This window comes from Thalassophryne amazonica, chromosome 1 (genome assembly GCF_902500255.1).
Source record: "Thalassophryne amazonica chromosome 1, fThaAma1.1, whole genome shotgun sequence".
NCBI lineage: Eukaryota > Metazoa > Chordata > Actinopteri > Batrachoidiformes > Batrachoididae > Thalassophryne > Thalassophryne amazonica.
In genome coordinates, this window is record NC_047103.1 from 151,888,686 (window position 1) to 151,914,759 (window position 26,074).

Genomic DNA, 26,074 nt, shown 5'->3' on the forward strand with positions numbered 1-26,074 from the left:
GCTCGGTCATTAAATCCATCCGAGTAGTGAAAGCGGTGAGGATCCGCTGCAACTCACCGATTACCCCTCCCGAAGACGCCGACGCGCCCTGTTCTTCCATTGGCCGTTCAACAGCCGGTTGACGCCCCTCGGGATCCATGACGCTGGCCGAGATATCCTGTTGTGAAAGTGTAGGAACACGGACCCACAACAGGGGGCGCAAATGAACGGACAATGGAGAAGGTAAATAACAAGGTTTTACTGTTGTGGAACGTGCACAACCAATACAACAATTGACAATTTGGGGTTAAACCGAATTCCACTGGTGTCGTGTGGGCAGGCTCGAAGGTAGGAGACGTCCGTCCAAGTCGACCGGAACCACCCAGATTTCCTCTGCCACCGAACCCTGGAAATACTGGAACCGCCAAGTCCCGAATTCCCAGGTGGCCACTGCCTCCGCTCGTCGGATCCGGTACTGCTGGCAAGAGAACAAACACACAGGAGTGGATGCGGCTGCACCCAGTAACACAGAGAGGGGAGAAGCTGTCTCCACCTCACGTCACAAAACTGCAGGAAGGTGAGTACTTATCTTTGAGTAGACAGCTGTCCTGCAATGCTCAGAAAAGGCAATATGATATAGCAGAGAATTGTTACCTCTATCTTAAGGCGATATCTCGGCACTGAGGTGGAGACGCCGTCCTGCTGATATACCTCCGTGCTGAGTGGAAACAGCTGTGTCCATTGATGGGTGACAGCTGTCACCCTGGCTGCTCCCGTAAGGCGGCAGCGCCCTCTGGTGCCTGGAGCACGCACTCCAGGCAGGGCGCCCTCTTGTGGTGGTGGGCCAGCAGTACCTCCTCTTCTGGCGGCCCACACAACACTTATGACCTTCCTGCCTTCACAGTTTTAGTCACTATTTGCACAAAACACAGTAGCTCCCTGGTCACGTCCAAGTATCAGCATACACCTATTGTTCTGATAAACTTTCTTGCTTATAACTCATGACACATGGATTTTTGGATCAGTTATTATTGCAATGTCACATTTGAGAGTCTTTATCTTGGACAGTGTTGTAGCTCATGGGTGATGTTAAAGCTTGTTATTATTTATGTTTTTTTTTTTAATACCACACAGGCAGGAGGCAATAAATAGTTTATGGACATTTGTCCGTAGGGGTTCTACAGCTAAAATGTAGATGATTGTGTGAGTCCATTCTTTTCAGCTTGTGCAAACAATAACTCACTAACAATACATGCTGTCGTGTTGTACATTTTTATCTTAAAAGGGAATAAAACGAGGAAAAACGGATTGAAATCTGGTCAACCCTGATGCATCAGCTCAATCAAAAAACCATTCATTTGTATTCTACCACTCATCCGGGGTCCAGGTCAGGGTGGCAGCAGACCAAGCCGTTCATCCCACACTTCCCTATCCTTGATAAAATATACAGCAGAAAAGGATAAAGCCAGAATTAAATGATGCGTATAATATATGAAAGGTTGATGATAACAAAGGTTTTTGTCTGTACTGCATATTACTGGTGGCAAACTCAAAACACAACTCCGTAACATTTGAAACACCCAGATATAGATTACATTGTTTTAGATTAGATTAGATAGAATTTATTAATCCCTTGGGAAGACTCCCTCAGGGAAATTGAGGTTCCAGCAGTATCAGACAGGAGCACACAGGGTAAGAAGCACACAGAGTATCAAAACTACAAGTAAGAAATAGTTTACAAAAAATACAAATGTAAATACCAGAACTACTGGCTTACTGGCTACAACTGCTCCTCTCCATCCTGTCCTCTGTCTTCCTGTTACTGCTTCCCCCCCCCCCCCACCCCCCCACCCCAAGTGAGGAGTTGTACAGTCTGATGACCTGAGGGACAAAGGAGTTTTTCAGCCTGTTTTCCTGCACTTAAGGATAGACATCATAATATTTAAAAGTCACAGTCTATGTAGGATCTGTACGCGCACTTGTGAGTCGATTACAGACTGTGTTTTTATTAACAGCTCTGTGTGTGTGTGTGTGTGTGTGTGTGTGTGTGTGTGTGTGTGTGTGTGTGTGTGTGTGTGTGTGTGTGTGTGTGTGTGTGTGTGTGTGTGTCGGGCGGCTGCCTTCAGGCCTGTTGTCTTTTGTAAGCTTCCTCATTCATGTCTGCTCGACCAGCAGCAGCCTGTCCTCGCTCCGCTGTCCGTCTGTGACCGTAAACATGGTGCTAATGAGCGCTCCCTACAGACGGTGCCTTGGCATCTGCTCAACCTGACACAAACATGAACACACATGCATGTAATTCATTTCCATATATGTGCAAATCACTCTGTGTACACACGCACGTGTTCCTAAAAAAAGACCCAAGATTGAACAAAGTCAAGTCTTTGCCTTATCATGAAAAGGTGCTGTCTGGGACCTTGGGACATAAACATTTGTACATTTGCGTCCTTGTTTTTGTCCCATCAGCAGACCAGACATGATGAATAGAAGAGCATTTTTTACAGTGATGACCTGGGACACACATTGCACTTTAGTGCTGCTTTAGCGGCCACTCATAGCTGGTTCTGAGCTTGAGGGATCCTACATTATGAGTAGGTGGAACTGCTGGGTTTGTCTCACACTTCATCAGCTTAATAATTGATAGCTGATGGGAAGATGACGCTGACTCAGCACTTATGCATGACCTCCTGAATCAGTGGTCATATTTAGAGGTTTGAGTGGTAGATATAAAAGCTTTGTAAGATGTACTTTGTTGACGCAAAAACAATACACGCTCTCATACTGTAGCGCCCCAAAATAAATTGGCATATAGTGAGGATAAACTAATTAGACATTGATGAACTTTGAGACAGACACACTGATCATATATATTAGTTTGTGTCCTTTTTTTATTATTATTATTAATGTGAAAATGCATTTAATTTTATTTTAGTTCTTAAAAGTACACCAATCTGCATCCTGGTTGCATGATGTAAATTAAGTGTAGTTCCTGTGTTTATATTTTTCTTGATTAATATGTTGTTATGGTTGCCCATGGAGATCCACGGGCTCTAGATTGGGTAGTGTTTATAAAATAGGTAACTGACCTTTTTCAAGGGTGGTAATAAATTGTGCAAAGTTTCTGTCATGAGTTGGAATGGTGTGTGAATCCAGAATGTTTTTAGAACCTTAGACCTTACACCTCAACAGTTTTTTAAGAACTCAGCCCTTTTATTTCCTGTTAATTATGCAATATTTCTTTTTTGTTAATTTACTGTCTTAATGTATTTATAAATTGTTTAGGTTGTTGTTACCATGTATACACTGTTATTATTTTTATTATTATTCTTATCAGTATTATTATTATTATCAGTATTATTATTATTATCAGTATTATTATTATTATCAGTATTATTATTATTGTTGTTGTTATTTTTTATTTTTACTTCTATTTTTTATTTAATTTTTAAATGGACCATAATGGAAATAAGTGTTTACACTTTCTTGTGTCATCCATGTATTTTAACATATTTACAATCATATTATGGACTTAACATTGAACTTAATAAGTGGCAGGGGTGGTGGCCACGTGGTTAATGTGCTTGGTTTCAGTGCTGAAGGTTAAGGGTTCAAATCCCACCCCTGCCACATTTCTCCATGTAATGTGGAGTTGTGTCAGAAAGGGCATCCGGCGTAAAACCTGTGCCAATTCAACATGCAGATCCACCTTGGATTTGCTGTGGCGACCCCGAGTGCAAACAAGGGAGCAGCCGAAGGGACTTACATTGAACTTAATAAGTACAATCACGCACTCACTCAGTTTTAATAAATAAATCAGTGGTCCAAAGTATTCCAGAAAGGGCCATGAGGGTGCAGGTTTTCCAGTCCAGCAGGTGATTTCACTGATTAGCATCACTTTGAGCAAATGGGATGAGTTCATCAGTGAAGTCACCTGCTGGAATCAGTGGCTGCAAAGAAAACCTGCACCTTCTTGGCCCTTTCTGGAATACTTTGGCTACCACTGATATATATGATTTGCTGCCCCCTGCTGGATTGGCATGTGAGTCCAGAATGTAAATATCAATGTCTATTGTCCATTGTAACTAAACTGTCTAAACCAATTGAACTACAAAAACACAATACATCAATAACATTAACAACACTTTTAAACTAGCATGAACCACAACAACAGCATCTAAAACCTCAGAACCCTGAACTCCCATGGTGCATTAAAAAAAATCACTAAAATGTAAATATAAATACTAAAATTTCTCAAAAAGTATTTGTTTTATCAGCTTTCCATTGTTGCAGCATTCATCTGTGACCCAGAATACATAAGCATACCAAACCGCAAATGTCAGCTCTCCCCGGTTTTGCTGTGATTGAAGCCATACACACGCACACACACACACACACACACACAGATGCCACTTGGCTATTATAATATAGATATCAAAAGAAATGTTTCAGTTGTAATTATTTTGGGGTCTTCCTTATTTTGTTGGACAATCACGCCTCTGTGGCAGAAGCCCTCAGAAGGTGTCCCACATCCTCTACTTTCTTCTGGGACTTTCCAAGGTGTTTCCAGGCCATATGGGGTTTATAATCCCTTCCCCGTATTTTTCATCCACCGTGCAGTCTTTTCCCAGTTAATCAATCAATCAATCAATTTTTTTTATATAGCGCCAAATCACAACAAACAGTTGCCCCAAGGCGCTTTATATTGTAAGGCAAGGCCATACAATAATTATGTAAAACCCCAACGGTCAAAACGACCCCCTGTGAGCAAGCACTTGGCTACAGTGGGAAGGAAAAACTCCCTTTTAACAGGAAGAAACCTCCAGCAGAACCAGGCTCAGGGAGGGGCAGTCTTCTGCTGGGACTGGTTGGGGCTGAGGGAGAGAACCAGGAAAAAGACATGCTGTGGAGGGGAGCAGAGATCGATCACTAATGATTAAATGCAGAGTGGTGCATACAGAGCAAAAAGAGAAAGAAACAGTGCATCATGGGAACCCCCCAGCAGTCTACGTCTATAGCAGCATAACTAAGGGATGGTTCAGGGTCACCTGATCCAGCCCTAACTATAAGCTTTAGCAAAAAGGAAAGTTTTAAGCCTAATCTTAAAAGTAGAGAGGGTGTCTGTCTCCCTGATCTGAATTGGGAGCTGGTTCCACAGGAGAGGAGCCTGAAAGCTGAAGGCTCTGCCTCCCATTCTACTCTTACAAACCCTAGGAACTACAAGTAAGCCTGCAGTCTGAGAGCGAAGCGCTCTATTGGGGTGATATGGTACTATGAGGTCCCTAAGATAAGATGGGACCTGATTATTCAAAACCTTATAAGTAAGAAGAAGAATTTTAAATTCTATTCTAGAATTAACAGGAAGCCAATGAAGAGAGGCCAATATGCGTGAGATATGCTCTCTCCTTCTAGTCCCCGTCAGTACTCTAGCTGCAGCATTTTGAATTAACTGAAGGCTTTTTAGGGAACTTTTAGGACAACCTGATAATAATGAATTACAATAGTCCAGCCTAGAGGAAATAAATGCATGAATTAGTTTTTCAGCATCACTCTGAGACAAGACCTTTCTGATTTTAGAGATATTGCGTAAATGCAAAAAAGCAGTCCTACATATTTGTTTAATATGCGCTTTGAATGACATATCCTGATCAAAAATGACTCCAAGATTTCTCACAGTATTACTAGAGGTCAGGGTAATGCCATCCAGAGTAAGGATCTGGTTAGACACCATGTTTCTAAGATTTGTGGGGCCAAGTACAATAACTTCAGTTGAATATGCCCTGAACACTTTCATAGTTTTGAAAATTACAGATGACTTCCTTTTGTTTTTCTATTCATGAGGAAGCCATGTAAGTTGAAACAGCACTGAGCTCAGGCAGCGACCAGAAAGCATTCAGAGTGTTTTCATCACCAACTTCCAGACCATACTGTTGCCTTTGTTTGGGATAACAGGAAGCACATGATGCAGAAAACCATGTGCTACTGCTGGTGTTTATTGAATTGGTTCTCTGTGGATTCTGAAAAGTCAGACAGGACTTGTTGAAGACTCACACACTTGTGAACGCTTCCAAATCAACACAAAGGCGCACACAGTGAAATGGGTAAACTTGTGGATCAGTGAACAGCTGTTAGCATCAGCCATCCTGCTGTCAGCCAAATGCAGATTGTTCCTACGTGTGGTGTGTGCAGGTCTGTCACTGTTGTTTTTTTCTGTGCTCTTGTTGATGTCGTTCTGCATAATGACTATGTACAAATCACAGGCCAAAGGCAAATGCATCTTTTGTCCATCCTAACTACAGTTGTGTCGGGAAGTTTACATGCACTCATCTTGGGCATGAATGCCATTTTAATTTGGGGCTTTTAATGATTCCTGTGCAGATTCCTTAGAAGATCCACAATAAATTCACACTTGTGCACCCAATTCTTGTTTGTTTGTTTTTTTAAGTCATTAATGATGTATGTTGTACAATCATCCCACCCTGGCAGAAGTACAGGACATCATCCAAAGACCAAAATTACCATGACACCCGTGCCCATGATTAGTGTATGTAAACCTCCAACCACAACTGTAAGTGGGGTTTTTCAACCCAAAAGCTGGAATCTGATTACTGTTTGTTGCTACGGGCATTTTATGTTCTAGGCCTTTTGTGTTTTTCCAAAATTCTGATAGTTTACTTTTAAAGCTTCTGTCCCTGAACCCAGAGGTGTGATAAAATCTGAAACAGCCAGAGATCCATGTTGTATAACATGTAAAAACACTCCACTTGTGTACAGTTGGTTTAATAGCGCTGTGTTATGACAGACAAGACCCAGCTTGCTCTCTTGGTCCAGGGCATAGTGGCAGCTCAGGAACACACATTTTCTGGCTGCCTTGAGAACTAGACTCATACTTGCTCATTCTGCCCTGACCCAAAATCAGGCACTGAGGCTGACAATGTTGATGAAGGATATACAGGCTTAAGACACCTTGACACTTGCACAAATTTGATCCCTGCACTGGCATCACTGATCTGGTGTGCCAGTTAGTAAAAGCGATGTAAACTGTTATAAACTTATAAACTTTTGTGTGGCTGCATGCCAGTGCACAAACAAAATGTTGAAATATTCATAATTTCTGGCACGCATTCATTTCATGCCACTTGTGTGAACAATGCGCAGCCTATTCAAAAACACTGCGTGTCAATGCACGCAGTGTTTTTGAATGATTATAATGAGATGTTTCAGAATCAGAGAATCAGAATCAGAATGCCTTTTACTGTCATTATACATTGGTACAACGAGATTAGGGCCATCCAGTTGCAGTGCAATAAAATAGAATAAAAATAAAATAGTGCAAAAAAAAATAAAAAATAAAATAATGTAAGGAAATATATATATATATATATATATATATATATATATATATATATACACTCAACAAAAATATAAATGCAACACTTTTGGTTTTGCTCCCATTTTGTATGAGATGAAGTCAAAGATCTAAAACTTTTTCCACATACACAATATCACCATTTCCCTCAAATATTGTTCACAAACCAGTCTAAATCTGTGATAGTGAGCACTTCTCCTTTGCTGAGATAATCCATCCCACCTCACAGGTGTGCCATATCAAGATGCTGATTAGACACCATGATTAGTGCACAGGTGTGCCTTAGACTGTCCACAATAAATAACAATATTTGAAGGAAATGGTGATATTGTGTATGTGGAAAAAGTTTTAGATCTTTGAGTTCATCTCATACAAAATGGGAGCAAAACCAAAAGTGTTGCGTTTATATTTTTGTTGAGTGTATATACACAATTGATACTAATGCAAGGTGCGGCTTAGGATATAAATACGATTCGTATATTGCACAGAAATGTATATTGTCTATGGGTGATTGGGTTATTGCACATGGTTAAGATTGCACAAGGAGGATCAGTGCATGATAGAGTTCAATGTGGTTATGGCTTTGGAGAAGAAACTGTTTTTCAGTGTTTGTTTTTGTCCTTGTGAGCCTGTAGCGCCTCCCTGAGGGCAACAGGTCAAACAGGGTAGAGCCAGGGTGAAAGCAGTCTTTGGAGATTGCTTTGGCTCTACTGAGGCAGCGGGAGGTGTAGATGTCCAACAGGGAGGGGAGAGGGCGGCCGATGATTTTCTGTGCTGCCTTTACAACCCTCTGCATTCTCTCCCTGTCAGCAGCGGTGGAGCTGCCAAACCATACTGTGTTGCAGTATGTCAGCAGACTCTCAATGGATGAGCGGTAGAAGGCCAGCAGCAGGTCGGTGTTGAGGTTGTACTTCCTGAGGACTCTCAGGAAGTGTAGCCGCTGCTGAGCCTTCTTGAGGATAGAGGAGATGTTGACAGACCAGGAGATGCAGTCTGAGATGAGAACGCCCAGATACCTGAAGGTGTGGACCCTTTCCACACTCTTGCCGTTGATGAGAAGTGGGGCAGGATCGGTACAGTGTTTCCTGAAGTCAGTGATGATCTCTCTGGTCTTCCTACTGTTCAGAGCGAGGTTGTTCTCTAAGCACCAGGCTGCCAGCTGCCGGATCTCCTCTCTGTAGGCAGCCTCATCACCTCCGGAGATGAGACCGACCACTGTGGTATCGTCTGCAAACTTGACGATAAGGTTGTTCTTGTGGGACGGTCTGCAGTCGTAGGTGTAGAGGCAGTAGAGGAGGGGGCTCAGCATGCATCCCTGTGGAGAGCCGATGCTCAGCGTGTGGGTGGAGGAGAGGTGGGGGCCGAGTCTCACAGTCTGGGGACGGTTGAAAAGAAAGTCTTTAATCCAGGCGCATGTGAGAGGGTGGAAGCTGAGAGTGTCCAGTTTTGTGGTGAGTCTGTCTGGGATTATTGTGTTGAAGGCAGAACTATAATCCACAAAGAGCATTCGGACATAGCTCTGCGGCTGTTCCAGGTGGTTTAGAGCGGAGTGGAGAGCCACGGCGATGGCGTCCTCTGTGGATCTGTTTGCCCTGTATGCAAACTGGTGAGGGTCGAGCTCTGGGGGGAGGTGGTCCTTGATGTGCTGAAGAACCAGTCTCTCAAAGCACTTCATGATTACCGGAGTGAGGGCCACTGGGCGGTAATCATTGAGGCTGGTGATGGGAGACTTCTTCGGCACTGGGATTATGGTGGACGTTTTCAGGCAGGACGGGATGACTGCTTCGTCCAGGGAGCGGTTGAAGATCCTGGTGAAGGTGGGGGTGAGCTGGTTGACACACGCTCTGAGCACCTTGCCAGGTACTCCGTCTGGGCCAGCAGCTTTCCTGGGGTTCATTGCGAGGAGCACTCACCTGACATCATGCTCTTTTACAGTGAGTGGAGTGGTGCGGAGACCAGGTGGGGCGGGGGGAGGGCAGGAGCAGGTGAGTGCAGCTGGGAAGATCCGAAACGAGCAAAGAAGCTGTTACATCTATAATAAACATAATTATTTTATAGATGCATTATCTAACTCATAAGAAGGAATGAAAATGCAACTGTTTTACCAATCCATTGCAATATATATTAGAAATAATTACCTTTGAGACAAGATTCCAAATGCGTTCTCCACCTCACGACGCACATGAGACAACCTGCAGCTGTCAATAATTTCTCTGTGATTCTGGGAGCAATAAGCAAATGGTTTCATCAACCAAGTTCTGAGAGTAAATGTGTCACTGGCTAAAAATCATTATTTTATATAGTGTGGCGTCAAGCAACACAATTCGTGGCATCAAGCGGGACAAAGTGGGATGCATTGGCACGACGAATTGCGCAGCAGTGTGGGGATCAAATTCGTGCAAGTGTCAAAGTGCCTTAAGACTCATCACTTTCACACATCACAGTCAGAATTGTCATTCATGAATCAAAATCACAAAAGGTGAATCAGTGAAGATCAGTTTTTAAGTCCGCCAACCGCCGTCAATCTCAAAAACAAATTGAGGTGTTGGAAGCAAATTTTGTACATTTATTAAGTCCCACCCAAGGATGAACTCAACTTTTAGATTCAAGGTTCAAATGTCAAGGTCACTGCACAAGGTCAAAGTTCTGCTCAATGCAGACAGATAGGGGGAAAATTTTCTAAGGCTTGTAATGACAAGGATTTAACAAGGAAATCCTGACTGACCTCTACAATACTGTGATCTTGCTGTAATGCTGTTGTATCATTGGATACCCTGATTGCAGCACTTGAGGGGGCCGAACAAGGATTCAGAGTGTCTAGGTTTGCAACTGTCCTGGATCAAGACTAACATCCAGACTTTCAATGACTTCCTGATCTTCTGTCAGAAGTATATCGGTATGAAGTGAAATTGGTGAACTTGGAGAAACATTCACTTATCTCAGCAGTGACATTTATGACTCTTTGTCCTCGGCCTTTGAGATCGAGACATGGCCGAGAAGAGCTTATGGACTCATGAGGTCGCTGGACAGACACGTTTGGTAATGCTGATATCTTTGCAGGAGAGCAAAGGTCCAAAAAAAATTCTGCTTCGGACTTCTGATTCAAAAGTTCACTTTTAACTTGTGAATCAGAAGCAATAAATCCATGGTTACAATTAGACATGAATAGGAAGACGTTAGTGGCCTTTCAAAATATACCATTGCATTGGACCTTGATTGTGACCTTCAAGGTCGCTGAAGCTTTGATCATTTATATTAGCTAATTGATGCCGGAGAGACCCATGGTTACAATTAGACATGGATAGCAAGTCATATGTGGATTTATAATCCACAACTTCTAATTTGACTTTGAGTGATGTTGAACATATTCAAGGTCAGAAGCAGAATATACTTTCCCCACTGACACTGTATCCCTGTGGTATCCATTTTTATGTTTGCCTCACGTAATATTTACTAAATGTTCTTCTCCTGAGGGAGGTGTGTCTTCGTTTGCTTTTCTTTCTTCACTCTTCACATGAGGTGTTTTGTTTCAGCAAGAAGGGACTTTCCAGTGAGAGATTAATTGAAGTGTTGCTGGTAGTTATTTCGGTTCACTGGTGTTTTTGCCTGTCTTTCTTATTTGTCCACATATAATCACATCCTTGGTTCTCGACAGTCTAAAGAAATCCACAAAGCATTTTTCAGTTGTCACAGAAATGTTTTGGAGATAGCAAGAAAAGATTTCAGGGGTAATACTGTTTGGCGTTCCTTTTTGTTTATTAATTTTCTTTATTTTCCCCAAATAAGAGCTTGGCCGTTCTGTACGTTGTGGATTTCTTAGTGTTATGTTTTGCCAAAAAAAAAAAAAAGACTTCTCATGACTGTTTTCCCACATAAACAATGAGCCACCTTTAAAGTTTTTTGTTTCAGCGTAATAAAAATTTGTTTCTTTTTCCACCCATCCTCCCCTCTGCAGTATTCAGCGAGCAGCGCTGGCTGTCTTAGAGCACTACTACAGTGACTTTTCCATCCATAATCCGGCTTTACTTTCTGCCTCAAAGTCCCGCGCTGCCAAGCATCTGGCCGGTCTCAAGGTCTACAACGTGGATGGTGAGTTCCCAGCAGCCACTGCTGAGGGTGAGTGGGATGGTCTTTCAACTCCTGTTGCATTTTCTCAGAGCATCAATTTTTTTATGTCTTCTGGTTGTCAGGGTCTCAAAAGTTTGGTTTTGCTTTCTAGTAGTTTTTTTATGAATGTTGCAGCATATGGATTTTTTCTTGGTCCCCAATCTAATAATATCTCAGGTTATTTCTGTTTTACAAATCTTTAATACATAATATAATTTTTATACTCGCAACAAAAACCTGAGATAGAATACGTACTAAGCGCTATTATTCTGTGACCCCCACAGCCAATTTTGACTTTAATGGAACCACCTAAAGTGGATAAACAACACTGACAGTCCAGTTTCAGTATACCATTGCCAGTACAAACATGAATAGCTTTCACACTGTGGCCGCTATAGCTGTGCAGGGTCAAAATTTTTATTTTGTGGTCAAAAAATAAAGTTGCTCAGATTTTTGGTAAAGGGGGATACAAATTTTTAATCCCCCGTCACACATAGCAAGAATGTGCAAGAACCATGCCCAACACAGCAAATATTGCCATAATCTGACACAGTGGGGAGGAAAAGAGGCGTAGTCAGCCGTGTCAGAACGCATCCGGAGTACCTCGTTCACACCTGCATGATGGCATCCAAAGTGCATGTAGACAACAGATAAATGACTCAGACTGCAGTCAGACGTCCATGAAAGGCGCTGCAGACTGTTTTTTATTTATTCATTCTTTCCCCGTGAATGCGTTAGAGATAGGCATGTTTAAGGCAGAGAGTGACTCATCTTTATCGACGATCTTTGTTGAAGCTGGTGCTTAGGGACGACCCACGTTTTGCCAATAATGATGATGACTTCAAAATAAAGGTTTTGAAAATGAATCCCAAAACTTTTCAAAATAAAGGATGCACATCACCATGCGCAAGTCATATCCAAAAGCTGAGGCCGATCTGACAAACAGTCACAGAGACATGCGAGCCACATACAAACACACACACACACACATCTTGCTTTATAGATTAGATTTGCATCAAACATGCTATGTAATTGTTATTTAATACCATCCTCTGCTCATATGAAAGTGAATTATGAGCAGGGGAGACTTTTCTGTTCTAACCCATCCAGCCACTGGTCTCCCTTGGTGATTCCTCTCCTTTTGTGTCTGATGCTAACCCATTAAGATGCCTTTAAAGCTAAACTGAAAGCCTACCTGTTGGACAGTAAGTAAACCCATTGCAGCTACTAAACCGCACTCACGGCCTGCTGCCCTTCACCTTGTAAAAGCCATCCTTAAGCTTCGAGCGCCTAAAGGAAAAGCCTGCTTTTTAAACACAGTTTTAGCTGTGCAGATTCACTCCGCCCTCCTCTTTGCATGCCACAGGTTGATGACAAATCTCCCTATTTTTTATCCTTAGCACAGCTGGCGTAACATAACGAACAACCATCTGTTAAATTAATGCTCCCCCTTAAGTGTACTCAAGCTCCATGTAAGTGCACTAGCTTGACTCCACTCCTTTTTTATCCTTCTGCCATTTATCTCGCTTCTTTCTTCTGCCTCCTTTCTGCTCTTTCAGCAGGGAGACAGTTGTGACGACGGCTGATAAATCAAGAGATATCACACGGCCGGTTGTCGTTTTTCTTCCATGTCTCATTTTCTTTCCTTTCTATCGTGCAGCAGGTGCCCGGGGATGTCTCCGCCTCTCTCCTGTCTGTTACTCTTTCCGTTTTCCTTCAACCATCCCTCTCACTTCCGACAGCCGTGCACGCGTTATGACGGCAATAAGTCAAACTCAGAGCGACTATTATTTCTCTCCAGATTAAAAGCGAAGTGAATCCCTGTCCTCAGGACCGCTGTAATGCTTTGATTGCATGTGAATGGGTTTTTCAGTCTGATGAATGACAAGATATTGACACAGTTTGGCGATTAATCATTCGTCTGTTTGACTGCAGTCACTGTGTCTGTGAAAGCAAATTTACAAATTTCAATGATATTTTAGGCAGATTGTGCTTTGGTCAGGGATGAGTTGGTTAAATGTTGATGCGATGGAGATCTGCTTCTGAATTTTCTTATTGTCACTTTTGTAATTTCTCCCCTTATGATGTCATGAAGAAGTCAGAACTAGAATTATTAGGTGATTTCTGGATCAGCTCGTTGATCCTGACCCGCTCCTAATTTGGAGGGTTCTTCTTTGACCTGTGTACTTTGGCTCCACCCCACCACCAAGTTTGCCCTCCCACATAAAAATAAATGAAGGGAAATAATAAAAACATTTCTACCTTTTCAAAGTTAATTATAATCATCTGTCTCTTTCACTTGTTGGAGGTAATAATAGTTAAGTTGTTTTTTTCTGGCAAAAGACTGCATGCGGAGTGACCTTCTGATTTTGATAATGGTTTAATGAGTTTGCAAATCCGTTATCAATGATAAAAGCATAATTTTGATTTGTTCCATTTTCTGACATTTAAGTATTTGTTGTTTTTCTGTTTCAATTAGGGTAAAAAGTAAAAAGTTTTTTAATGCACTTGTAAATAACTTCAGTGTGTTTTAAAGTGCTGTCAATGTCAATTTTGTAATGAAAAAGAAAAAAAACAAAAATGTTTTTCAAGAATTCAAGAAAAAAACATTTTGTAACAAACTGGAACCACTGTTCAGTCACACTCTATCCTAAAGAACATACGATAAATATCTTTAATGTTTTGTTCCTGATTTCCACTGTATGAAATGCATCGAACTGTGATCTTTTTTATGTACCATTAAACCCCAATTTTTTGACATAAAAGTTGCTTCAGAATATAAATTATAGTGTACCTGCCAAACTAGCTTAAAATCTAATAAAATTAAATAAAAACACAACATATTCTGGAAAATATGGTATTTTTAGCCAGGGGCAGATCCAGGATTTTGTAAAAAAAAAAAAAAAAAAAGCGGGGGGGGGGGGGGGGGGATTACGAACAAGTCAGGTGTGAAAAATTTGAATTTGTAGGTGCAATTTCCTGCATTTTGGTGCATGTTTTACCTCAAAATACACTATAGAGAAATGATACTTTATAACCTGTTTTCTTTTTTTGTTTGTTTGTTTGTTTTTTGTATTGTACAATCTTGATTGTGATGCTTTCATGTTATGATGACAAGTAACAGAGAACATTTGGAATGTCTGTGGCTAACAAAGTGAAGTACTACAAGTGCTACATACACCTTGCTGAATCAGGGTCTGGTTTAAATGTATCTAGCTGAGCAACTTGCATTCAGTAGGATATATGTACTTATTTATTTTGGCCCATTTGTGAGAACGTGGAATTTGAAGATGCTGACAAACGCTGATGGGAATATTTTGTTTATTTGTTTGTTTTTAATTTTCCAGATTATCACCAATAATCCACAGGGAAATGCAGGACTAGTGTTTGCTTATTACACAAATATGGTCCTGTTTGGCTTCAAGTTCCTGAAATCCAACACATGGTTTTCAGCAGAAAATGTCCCACACATGAATCCAGTACAAACCAGAGCAGAGTATTTTGTTTCCTCTAGCACCCATGAATTATTCTGTTCATGTACAATCCTCGACCCACATTAATAATTTAGCAGCTCTGCCTTCTTTTAACCTGCATTAACATCATACAAGGCTCATCGTCAGCCCACTGTCCCCATGCTGCGCACTGCAGTATAAACTTTTGAAGCTGCATTGGACGTTTAGTTAATTAGACACCACGTGTGTCCTGAAGGCACCTAGTAAGAAGAATATCTGAATATCAATGCTACATCAGAGTGAGCAGTGTTTGGTTTTTTTAGATTCTTGAAACCTCAAAGCACTTAGAGACGTTATAACTTTTTTTAGCTTTATGGTCTGCCGTCAGCTTTTTAATGGAACTAGTCCGAGGTTTATGTGTAGTAATAAAGTACCCACCACCCTGAGAGCAGTCAGGTTCCTCGTGTTACGCTGGTTGTCATCACTGCGAGGCACCCCCCCAAAAAAATCTTTGAGTTACAGCAGTAGGCAGAATCCACATTCCAAATGTGTGTTCTTTTGGCAGGTCCGGGTAACAACGCATCATCAGGAATCACCCACTCCCAGTCCCGAGCCATGATTGCTGCCGCTGCCCGCCGCAGAGACACCAGCCACAACGAGCTTTACTACGAAGAGGCTGAGCAGGAGAGGCGTGTTCGCAAGCGCAGAGCAAGGTGAGGCGCTCTAGGAAGGTCTCAAAGGAAAAGTCAATGATTTCTCAGCCAGCGCGCTGTAAAAGGAGAGACTGTTTTCACAAAAACACAGAGGGATGGGGAAAAAACACCAGGCACAACTTCATCTCTAGCGCATTGCTCAATCCAGGACCTAATTGTCTTGTTTCAGTATGTTCTAAGATCGTCTTAGCTGAATTTTTGTCCAATATTAAGATATTTACTGTATGTTCCAGACCGACGGAGCAAATAGCTCAATGTCACAATGTTCAAAAAACTTAAAAAGTAAGGTATCACTAGAGCAATGGAGACACATATTAAATTTCAGAATATTGTGACATCATGATGTTTAGAGACGTCATTTATGCCATAGAATGATAAATGGTTAGCGGATTGATATGAGTTTGCGTATCCATCCACTGACCTGTCTAAAAAATTTATTTAACAAAAAGGTGGCTCTTTGTATTAATGGAGGTGGTGGCGTAACAGCTTGCACGTTGGACTGGGACGCCAGCGACTCGGGTTTGCTTCCCGATCGCAGCCACGCTCCCGACTGGCACTCTTAACATCGGTGCTGGGGAGGAGGGAGAGACACGTGCCGTGGGCCCTTCTGGAAACAAGCTTCGTGCTTTTGTTGGTTACCCACGTTAAATATGATCCTCTTCTTCTTCTTCTTCCCATTTGCTTATGAAATCTAAAAATCGAGGGACTGCGTATAAAAATGGCTGTAATTCCAAAATGGTTAATGCAGTGGTTTAGTTTAAAGATGGTGGTCCACACTACAAGTATATCTTAATTGTTTCATTTTAACTCCATTGTAATATTGTGCAGAGGCAAGCTTACAAATGTGTATCATTGTGTCCAAACCCTTACCAAAAAGTAGTACATGCAAGTATGTTTCAAGTATACTTCCAGTTTACTTTTTATATACTTATCAGTACTATTTTTTGGTAAGGGAATACCTTTGGACCAGACTGTGTCGGTGTGCATCCCAAAACCTGAATTGTATCAATTGCCAGATTAGTAACAAACCCTTTCAGCAAGTTTCAGGAATATTGATTGTTGGGTAAATATTCAGCGGGACAATGTTTTATTTTTCTTGCTCTCGCTCTCTTTTTTTAAGTCTTTAAAAGTGATTTGTCCTTTTATCTGGAACCATGTTTTAAAGATCTTTCAGCCACATTTTCTGAAAATCACATTCTTTTTCAATTTATTTTCATTTATAAAGCACCAAATCACAACAAAGCCGCCTCAAGGCACTTCATACGAGTAAGGTCTAACCTTGTCAACCCCGCATTCTTTACTTTTTGAATAAATCTGTATTAGTACCTGACCTTCACTCAATTAAATGACCTCTTGCTGTCCTTTCAGGGTAATTCTAGAATCCCCGTACAGTAAGTCTGTACCACATTTTGTCAGATCAGGTTGAAACTGAAATTGACTTGACTTTATGATTGACTTTTGGTACATTTGACCTTACTGAGCAATTCTGAAACCCACCCCTACATTTGTACCAAATTTAAAGCAAATCAAAGTGAAAACTTTAATTTTTTTTACCTTTGACCCTAATGACTGACCTTTGGTCACTTTAATTTACTTGTATAGTTCTCTAAGCCATGTACATACACTACCAGTCAAATGTTTGGACACACTTTCCTGTTTAATTGAATAGGAAAATGTTTGACTGGTAGTGTATGTGCACCAAGTTTGTTTGAGTGAAGAAATATCCAGATTTTTTTCCATTTGCCCTTTGTCACCTTGGCCTTTGCCCAGATAAATCCTTTTGGTGAAAATCTGCCAAAAGACCTTGGGGCAGTTGGGGAACAGACAGTCATGTTTCTCAAATTATACAGTACGATGTTGAAAAGTTAAAACAGAAATTTCTTGTCTTCCCAGACTGGTGGTGGCAGTAGAGGAAGCATTCACACATATCAAGCGCATGCAGGAAGATGAGCAGAAGAAGGCTCCAGGTGATGTCATGGATCCGCGTGAGGCGGCACAGGCTATTTTTCCGTCCATGGCACGTGCTCTACAGAAATACCTGAGGACCACCAAGCAGCAGCACTGCCACAGCATGGAGAGCATCCAGCAACACCTCGCCTTCTGCATCACCAACAACATGACGCCCAAGGTCAGGCCTTCATCTCATTTCAATCACTAATGTCAGGCGACTTAGGTAACATTTTAAAATTCACTGTGGACGTGACAACCCGCATGCCAGACAAAAAAAAAAAAAACAGATTGCAGTTGACAACATTCCACCTGTTTGCTTGTGTGCATGTTCTTTCTCTGACTTTACGGCATAGCTATATCAGGAATTTCTGGTCATATAGATTTCATTTAGGTGTCAGTTATTGGCAAGATCAATAAATCTGTCAGAGAACCTGTTAACAACAGTTCAGCATTAAATCTGGACATTTTGCTGTAAATCTGCTGGACAGGTAATGCAGCACTCACTGATCTACTATGTCTGTTGTCTAGACTGTTACACAATACACAAATAAGCCCGAACAGTGGGGAGACTGATGTTTTCTACATCATCAAAGCTAAACTTTGAACCTTACGCATGTACCAGAGGTGAAAAATTCTCTCATATTCCTGGATATCCAAGGTTTTTTTTTTTTTTTTGGCCAAACAGATATAATTTTGTGGGAAGCTGAAACGGCTGCTGCCGTTTTTGTTGTTTTCGGCTCGTTTGGACCAAGTGATGGATGACACAACACAAAATTCAGCCGTATCAACAGGAAATCTGGTCGGGACTGTACCGGTCAGTATGTGTCTGTGCTAGATTAAAAGTCTTTCCTACCTGTTTATCGGGGCATTTCTGTGTCATCGTGAAGTTTGGGCATTTTTAAAAACCTAGACCCTTGCGTCGCGTAGGCTAAGCTAAATCTGTCGCTGATGCATTCAACAGCAAGACGTTTGAGAATATTGTTTGTAGCAACGTTGGCACACATTACAGTATCTGCTGCAGTTATCTATTAGTCCAAACATTTTTTAAAACCATTGTCAATATCCAACAGAAAACAGATAACTTTACTGCAGAACGTATCATTGCTGAGTTAGCATGGAGTTAGCACTGTCTTCTTCAAAAGTTCATGATTGTTAGCAAACTTGTTAGTGTATTATTGCCACCAAGTGGACATGAGTGTGTAAGTGCAGACTGTCAAAGCAACAAAGTAAAAGTCTTGGAATGTGGAAGTCTTGTGTTGGCGACCCTCCTGTCCTGTGCACCAACAGCAGTTCTTGTATATTCGTCCGTGAATGTTCTGTGAATTGTTTCTGTAATTTATGTTTGTAGCATGGACCAAGCGGAGGGTCACCCCTTTGAGTCTGGTCTGCTTGAGGTTTCTTCCTCAGAGGGAGTTTTTCTTTAACACTGTTGCTCTGGGACTTGGTAAGGTTAGACCTTACCTGTGTGAAGTGCCTTGAGACAACTCTGTTGTGATTTGGCGCTATATAAAGGAAAATAAATTGAAAATTGAAATTGAAATGAAAATATTATTTAAGTAAAACTACAAAAACATTACTATCACAATATATACTACTGGTTTGACTATTAGACTGTAGCACTATGCACCTCAGAGCACATAGTCATTCAAAATATCCTGTAGAGGGCCCCCTGGATCCCCCTTTTGGTTGCTTTGGGCCTTTGACCTTGCTTTGAGAACACTTTCAGGGTATCCCTCCAGTCTCGCCTCACTCACTCATCTTCAACAGCTTATCCATGGTTTTATTCCCTTATCACTTTCATCACTGATGCACACATGCGCTTCATCCACCCATGTTGTCTGAAGGATCTCACCGAACAAACTAATAATTGACCAGTAATAGAATTAGCTGTGATTTTGCAGTATACCAGAGAAATGAACTGACAAAATCGGTTACAAATGACCTTAACTGATTTTGTCAATTTTGTGGAACACACATTTAAACTTCTGTCTTCCTGTTTCTTACCCAGGCATTCCTCGAGAACTACCTGTCCCTGGGTCCAACCCTCCAGTACAGCCGGAATCACTGGCTGGCCCGCCAGTGGACGCTTATCAGCGAGGCGTCAGTCACCAGCGGTCTGAAAGATGGAGCTGTCTTCCTGCTAAAATGTGTAGACTTCAGCCTGGTGGTAACTTCCAGGAAGATTCCCTACATCCAGATGTCAGAGGAATACATCGACCCCAAGTCCCACAGATTTGTCCTGAGGTTACAGTCCGAAACATCCGTGTAGGACTCAGAATATGTTTTTAATAACTGAACTCGTTCTGTTGCTCTCAAAAGTTTTCATTTTGGGTTTGCAGTTTTTAATTTTTGGATTTTTTGTATATTGTACATGAATCTATATATTCCACATGTTTGAACAAAGTTATTTTTATCGTGTTTGATTTGGCTGAAAACAAAAGGAGAAAAACAACACTGAAGAGACTCGCATTATGGGCACGCCGGCTCAATTCAGAAGCATTGGGCTTGGATTGAAATCGCATGCGTGCATGCTACTGCAATCACTGGTTTGTTTTTTATTTTTCTTTACATTTAAGTTACTGGAGCCAAACAAGCAGGAACAAGGAACATATGAACTCACTGCGGGGACTCATGACACGTCGTCACTCAACAAACAAAAAGACCACTAAAAACTGAGACAGTCTGACTTGGATATACTTATTTTCATATTCACACACTGCCATCTTGTCTACAGTGTTTAAAACTGTTGAACGTTGTTTCAGAAGATTAAGAGGATTCAATGGATTTCTTTGTTCCTACGAAGGGAAGATCTGATCTCTGGATCACAAACCGGGTAAAATGAATTGGACAAGAAACAAAAAACTCAACTCAATTTTGCATTAAAAGCACATTTGTTTGTTAATCCTAGAGCATGTATGCCACACACACACTTTTTGACAGTTGCTGTGTCACATTCCAAACAACCTCGTTCAGAATGAGATGTAGCAGGCGCGAGTGCTGTTTTGAGCAGCCAGAGGGGGGCGCTTCATTTTCTTTTGGTGCAGCAGAAACTAAAGATTTCCACTCCAGTGGAGAACTCCCACATTTTAGCCTCCATGGTGAACTCAGAATGAACTGGATCATGAGACGGCTTAATGTCCAGACAAACGGCCCAAACATTTCCGTAACCTTCTCGGGGCTGTGTCGTGTCAGCATGAGTTGCCAGCATTTAAAGGGAAGGATACTGGTTCAACAGGCAGTCGTAATTATTATTATATTTTGTGTTGGGTTTTTTTTTTTTTTTAGTCTCCTGATTTCTTTTTGCAGGTAGATGCCGTAGCATTAATTATAATGGTGTATCAACATCATGTATAGAAAAATCCTGCAGCAGGGTGGAACCTCGTTCCCAACTGGACCATCTGGTTTTCACTGCCCTGTCTCACCTCTGCTGTCACACAGACCTGTCCAAGTTGTACCCAGTTCCTTGGCATGAACTCAATATGACAATTTCACAGAAAGAGCCAAATTTTTAATCTCATATTTACTTTCACCTGTTAAAATCAGCCCGTGTCATAAAGCCACAAAAATGCCTTTAATGTGGAACTAGTTAATCAAGTGTGCACTCTTCTCTCTTCCTCTGCTGTAAGTAATCCAGAAAAACAATCACACCTGAGGAGTAATATGTCACCAATCTGTGCCGTGGCCCTGAGCATGCCTGGCCACTACCGCCCCCTACTGGTATACCTGGCACAGTGTGCCTCCGGGCAGCAGCAACTTTTTTCCTTCATAAAAAAACATGATACTGTAAATACTTGCAAAAACAATCTGGCTCTGGACCACCTGACACCGGCCATATTTTCTACTTGTTGAACATTTTCCGGTGTGACTGTGCCTCTACTTTTTTTAACTCTATTTATGTCAACAAATGTGTGTTTGTCCACCATTCGGCTTCACACCACCAGCCTTTCACCTCGCGTCATCTTGGTCCCTACCTGTCACTGTGTTACCAGGCTACGGTGACCCTCCAGCCATTTGCTTTTACTGAACAGATTTATATTGACACGACTTTGCCATATAACATATTTCACACAATTAATATTTGCTTAAAAAAATAAAAACCTTTTTTGTGAACATTTATAATCATGCTGTATGTGTGTTAGAATGCTTATTGTTCTAAAAGTGCAAGCAAATTCATGCTCTCACCTGATTTATTAGAATGACAGCCTGAATCTCAGATATTTAAAGCTACAGTCTGTCAGATTTAGGGGTGTTCCTGAGCAGAAATGGAAAATAAACTTCATAGCCATCTGTTCATTAGTATATAAAAAATGAATGCTTAAGAGCTCAAAGGTACGAATATTTCATGAGGTGAAAGCTGTTGGTATGTTCCAGCTTTCACCAAATTAAATGTTTGTTTCATTGAATGAATGTAAAAACATTCCTTATTTGATATTTTATTAATCTATAAATGACAGAAAAGGAACTTACATTTTGGTGTTCCACTGCTGCTAAAGTCCAACACGAACTTTAAATAGGAGTCCAAATTGTGATGTGTAGTAAGGTGATGCTCTTCACTGACTTCGTATCCCCCCCCCCCCCCCCCCAAAAAAGACTTTGTGTAGTTCCCCAGTCCAGTGAAAAATCATGTCAGCTTTTCATCTGAACAGCTCTTCATCTTCTTCAGCGGAGTGGATTTTGTGTGTGTGTCTTACAAGAACTAGCACCATCAGTTAGCTCAATCAAACATCATCTCGCTTGTGTTGTCGTCCTGCGCACGCACACTTCGCACAACCGGGACAGCGATTGTGCACACGTGTACTACCACACAAACAAAAAAAAGAAGACTACTTCCTCAATGAAGCGAAAAAAGTCATGTCAGAAATTAGTCCAGCTTTTCATTCTAATGTCCTGCTAACAGCCTCGAGACAGCTTACAGCGCAGTTGATTTGTTTTGTGTGTGCATGCGCAGGTGTTGAGTGTGTAGGGGTGTGTGCGTGCATGCAGAGTGAAATGGTACCAAACGTATGGAAACAAATCGCACTCTAAATGCAATGCAACACAAATGGAACGAATGTCATGTGACATACAAAGCACCAATCAAATGACAAGGATCCACTCAGCTGTTATATAAATGACACCAAAACTTGCGCACGAATTTAAAATTTGCATTCATTGAAGCATCACAGTAAGTTATAATTTGAGGAATTGGATTTATCAAGATAAGTGTCATGAAAGCACAAAAAAAGGATGTCTTACTTAATTTATGATTATGATTACTTAATTTAGTTTCTTCTTAAATACAAGTGTTAAAATGTCCCTTTATTTTTGTAATGTGTTGCAAAATTACAGCTCATTTTAATGAAGAGAATATATTTACCTGGGGGAAATCCATACACAATATTTTGATTTCCTTCTTATGCCATCTAAAGGAGGAAGTGTGTGTGCACATCCATCAGGTTTTGACATTACCTTTGACCTAACGCTTGATGTGCGTTCCAGGGGCGTGCACGCTAACATCTGTAAGATATCTTGTAAATCACTTCAGAGGTGTTATCTGGTTTCGGTAACTTTTACAGAATATATGATAAACAGATTTGTACAGAAATAAGCTATTTTGCTGCATATTCCACCATCTTGGTTTATTTTGTTTGAGTAAGCAGCCAGCTGACATTATGCTGTCTTTCTGTACTCTGATTGCCAGTCACAGTGTCTCACTGAGCCCCCACATGACCTATAATGTTGTTACCAAATGTACGACATGGTGCCTGATTGCTTGAAATTCTCCCCTTCAGGGGAGAAATTCTAAATTGTTTCTGGACAGTGGGAATTTAGATCATATTGGCAACTCATGAATCCCTCGTTTAAAGGCGAATGAATAAAATTATAGTGGTGCTAAAGAAATTTATTTTTATTGCTTAAACCTTAAAAAAAACAGAGGCCGTACAGCTTTACAACTACAGTGTGCAAGATTAGTAGAAATGGAAATTGCATCCATAACCACCTGTACATTAGTGTATAATAATTAATTACCTGCAACAATGAACTGATGTGTTTTCATGATCTTAGAACAAGCTCTTCATATCTGCAGGGGAGCAGGCCCCCACATTTCGGATGCCATGTTGATACAGTAGCCCAAAAGGAACATGCTTACTTTTGATGTGTGGGTTTGCTAGTGCGGGCTAACAAGCGTGATAACCCTAATTTTTGTGAAACTGAATATTTCTTATTGCAAGTGAGCATGAAGATGTGCAACCATGAAGGGAAACAAAATCACGACGGATGACGGCACAGTGCAACCTCACCACTAGATGACACTAAATCCTACCGACTGTAGCTTTTAACAGTAAACCATATATATTTGACCTCTGACTTTTTGGTAATCGCCTTATCGCTGTGCTTGACCACGTTGCTGCAGTATTCTACAAAACCCAGCCCCTGTCTTTTATTTTCACACTTAAGCTTGATTTGTTTTGCATTTTGACTCAGTAAATCTCAAGATTCTTTCTTGGACCTGTGTATGTGCAGCCTTCACCAGTGATGCTGAAGCAATTTTTGGGCTTGTTTTTCCTCTAAAAAATTTTGCTGCTGTTTCAGGTGTTTCCCATCAAGGTTTTTGCATATGCACCAGTTCTTGGCTGGGTGGTGAACTCTCTTTTCTGTCGCTGCCCATTAAGCGCCTGGTGCTACACTGTGTGATGTTCTGGAGCAGAATAGCTGCTTTGAGGGGCTTATTTTCAGTGACTTTTCGTTGACATGGAGCTCAGTGGTAATTGGCTCTCTGCAGCCTGTCAGAGCAGCACCGCCGGGCCTCCTGGGTAAATGAATGTCGGTGTCCAGCGCTGAAAAAAACAGCCTCATCTCACTGCGAGCTCGGAGTGCAAAGCAGCCTGTCGGAACTCATCTGTCCACAGCTTAATCCCTCACCCTGCTTGCTTGCTCTGCGCAGGGTTTGGATGCAAGGAGAGATAGATGGAGAGGAGAGGAAAATGAGGAGCATTTGCATCTAAATGGAATGTTTTTCTTCCACTCGCTCCTCGCTCTCTATTTGTCCCGCACTGACTTGGTTACAGTATGCGGAGACGGAGCCATGAGAGGAAATCACCGGGGCTCCTCTCATCTGAATTTACAGACTCCAGCAGTGTTTGTCACTTTCAGACAGTGCCGAGGAGACTAATGCATCTTGTCGTTCCCGCTATCACTCTGAACCTGTTGCACCCTCGCCTCTGCGGTGATGTCATCCTTTTTAGCTCCTGAGGATTACAGCACAATCAGCCTTCCTGTTAGCCATGTAAAACACCATCACGCTTGACATGCAGGATTATGCAATCTAAAGGCCCCGGAGGAAGGGGGGGGGGAGCCGTCTTTCCACTGCGACAGTGTGCATGACGTGCCATCTTGCCTCAGGTCATGTTAAATGTCAATTTGAGTGTCCTGTCTTCATCCGTGGTTTAGATTATGTTTTCCTAATGGATTTGCATGGACCTGGATGATTAATTCATGTCCAGTGGTGTGAATTTAGCAGGAGTGGACTGTTCCAGCAGGGCGCCTTTAATCCCTGACTTCACCGTCCAGATCTCCACTCCCATTAGTAGGGATCATGATGCTAAATTATTCACTTCTCTTTGAATAATTCACGGTGAAAATGCTCATTGACTGAAGCAAATGTGAACATGTCAAGATATGATTGTTCTGGAGCTTTTAGGAATCCAACAGGGAATCTGTGTGTCATTATCTGAATCTCATAAAAATTATTATCTTTTATATCCAGGGCTCCCGTGGAACCTAAAAAGTCTTAAAATGCATTGAATTTGCTAATTCTAAAAATAAGGCCTTTCAGTCCTTCAAAAGTTATAAAAACACGTAAGACATGGGAAGTAAGATTTTATTCATGTTTTCTTGTGACATTACAATTTAAAACATCAAAATAAATGACATGTTTTGTTTTTATTGTTATTCTTAATTTGGTGAAAGCCTTTTGGAATTCTACCCAAAGCAAGATAGCGGAACTATGTTTTTTTTTGTTTTTTTTTTTTTTAGTTCTTAATTCCGCTAAACCTCTTTTGTTTGTTTATGGAACACTCAGAAGCAGAGATACTTTCAACTACAACCCAACTTACATGATGACATGTGGAAAAGTACATCTAAAGAAAATTGGCTTTTCAGGGAAGATTTTGCAGATTTAAAACAATAACTGTGTTCAAACAAATATTTTGTAAAACTTGTTGCTAACCCTCAGCCATAAAATTGCTTGTTCATTTTTAGTTATTGTAATGTTAGTGTTAAGTTTAATTTGGACTGGCATTTAAAAAGTCTTAAATCTATCTTGCTTCAAGCTGCAAGTACCCTGATATCGTTATCATTACTCTCGCCAAAGAGGTCATGTGATCACCAGCGTTTGTGGGTTGGTTGGTTGGTTGATTTACGTAAAAACTAATGAATTGACTTTAAATGGATTGCATTTATATAGCGCTTTTCCACCTGCATCAGATGCTCAAGCGCTTTACAATTATGCCTCACATTCACCCCGATGT

General features: G+C 41.2%; 1 protein-coding gene across 3 annotated transcripts in view; it reads left to right on the forward strand.

Moving 5' to 3' along the window:
• The window catches only part of vangl1 (VANGL planar cell polarity protein 1), a 153,853-nt gene extending 132,017 nt beyond the window's left edge, over window positions 1-21,836 (forward strand). For 2 of the 3 annotated variants that reach the window (XM_034176295.1, XM_034176303.1), the window contains exons 6-9: window positions 11,298-11,458; window positions 15,467-15,614; window positions 17,508-17,742; window positions 19,573-21,836. In XM_034176295.1, the coding sequence (XP_034032186.1) occupies window positions 11,298-11,458; window positions 15,467-15,614; window positions 17,508-17,742; window positions 19,573-19,833 (805 nt within the window). In that variant the 3' untranslated portion in view covers window positions 19,834-21,836. The remainder of the gene's footprint in view (window positions 1-11,297; window positions 11,459-15,466; window positions 15,615-17,507; window positions 17,743-19,572) is intronic. The other variant, XM_034176313.1, reaches the window with a different exon arrangement.
• The last annotated feature ends 4,238 nt before the right edge of the window (window positions 21,837-26,074 follow it).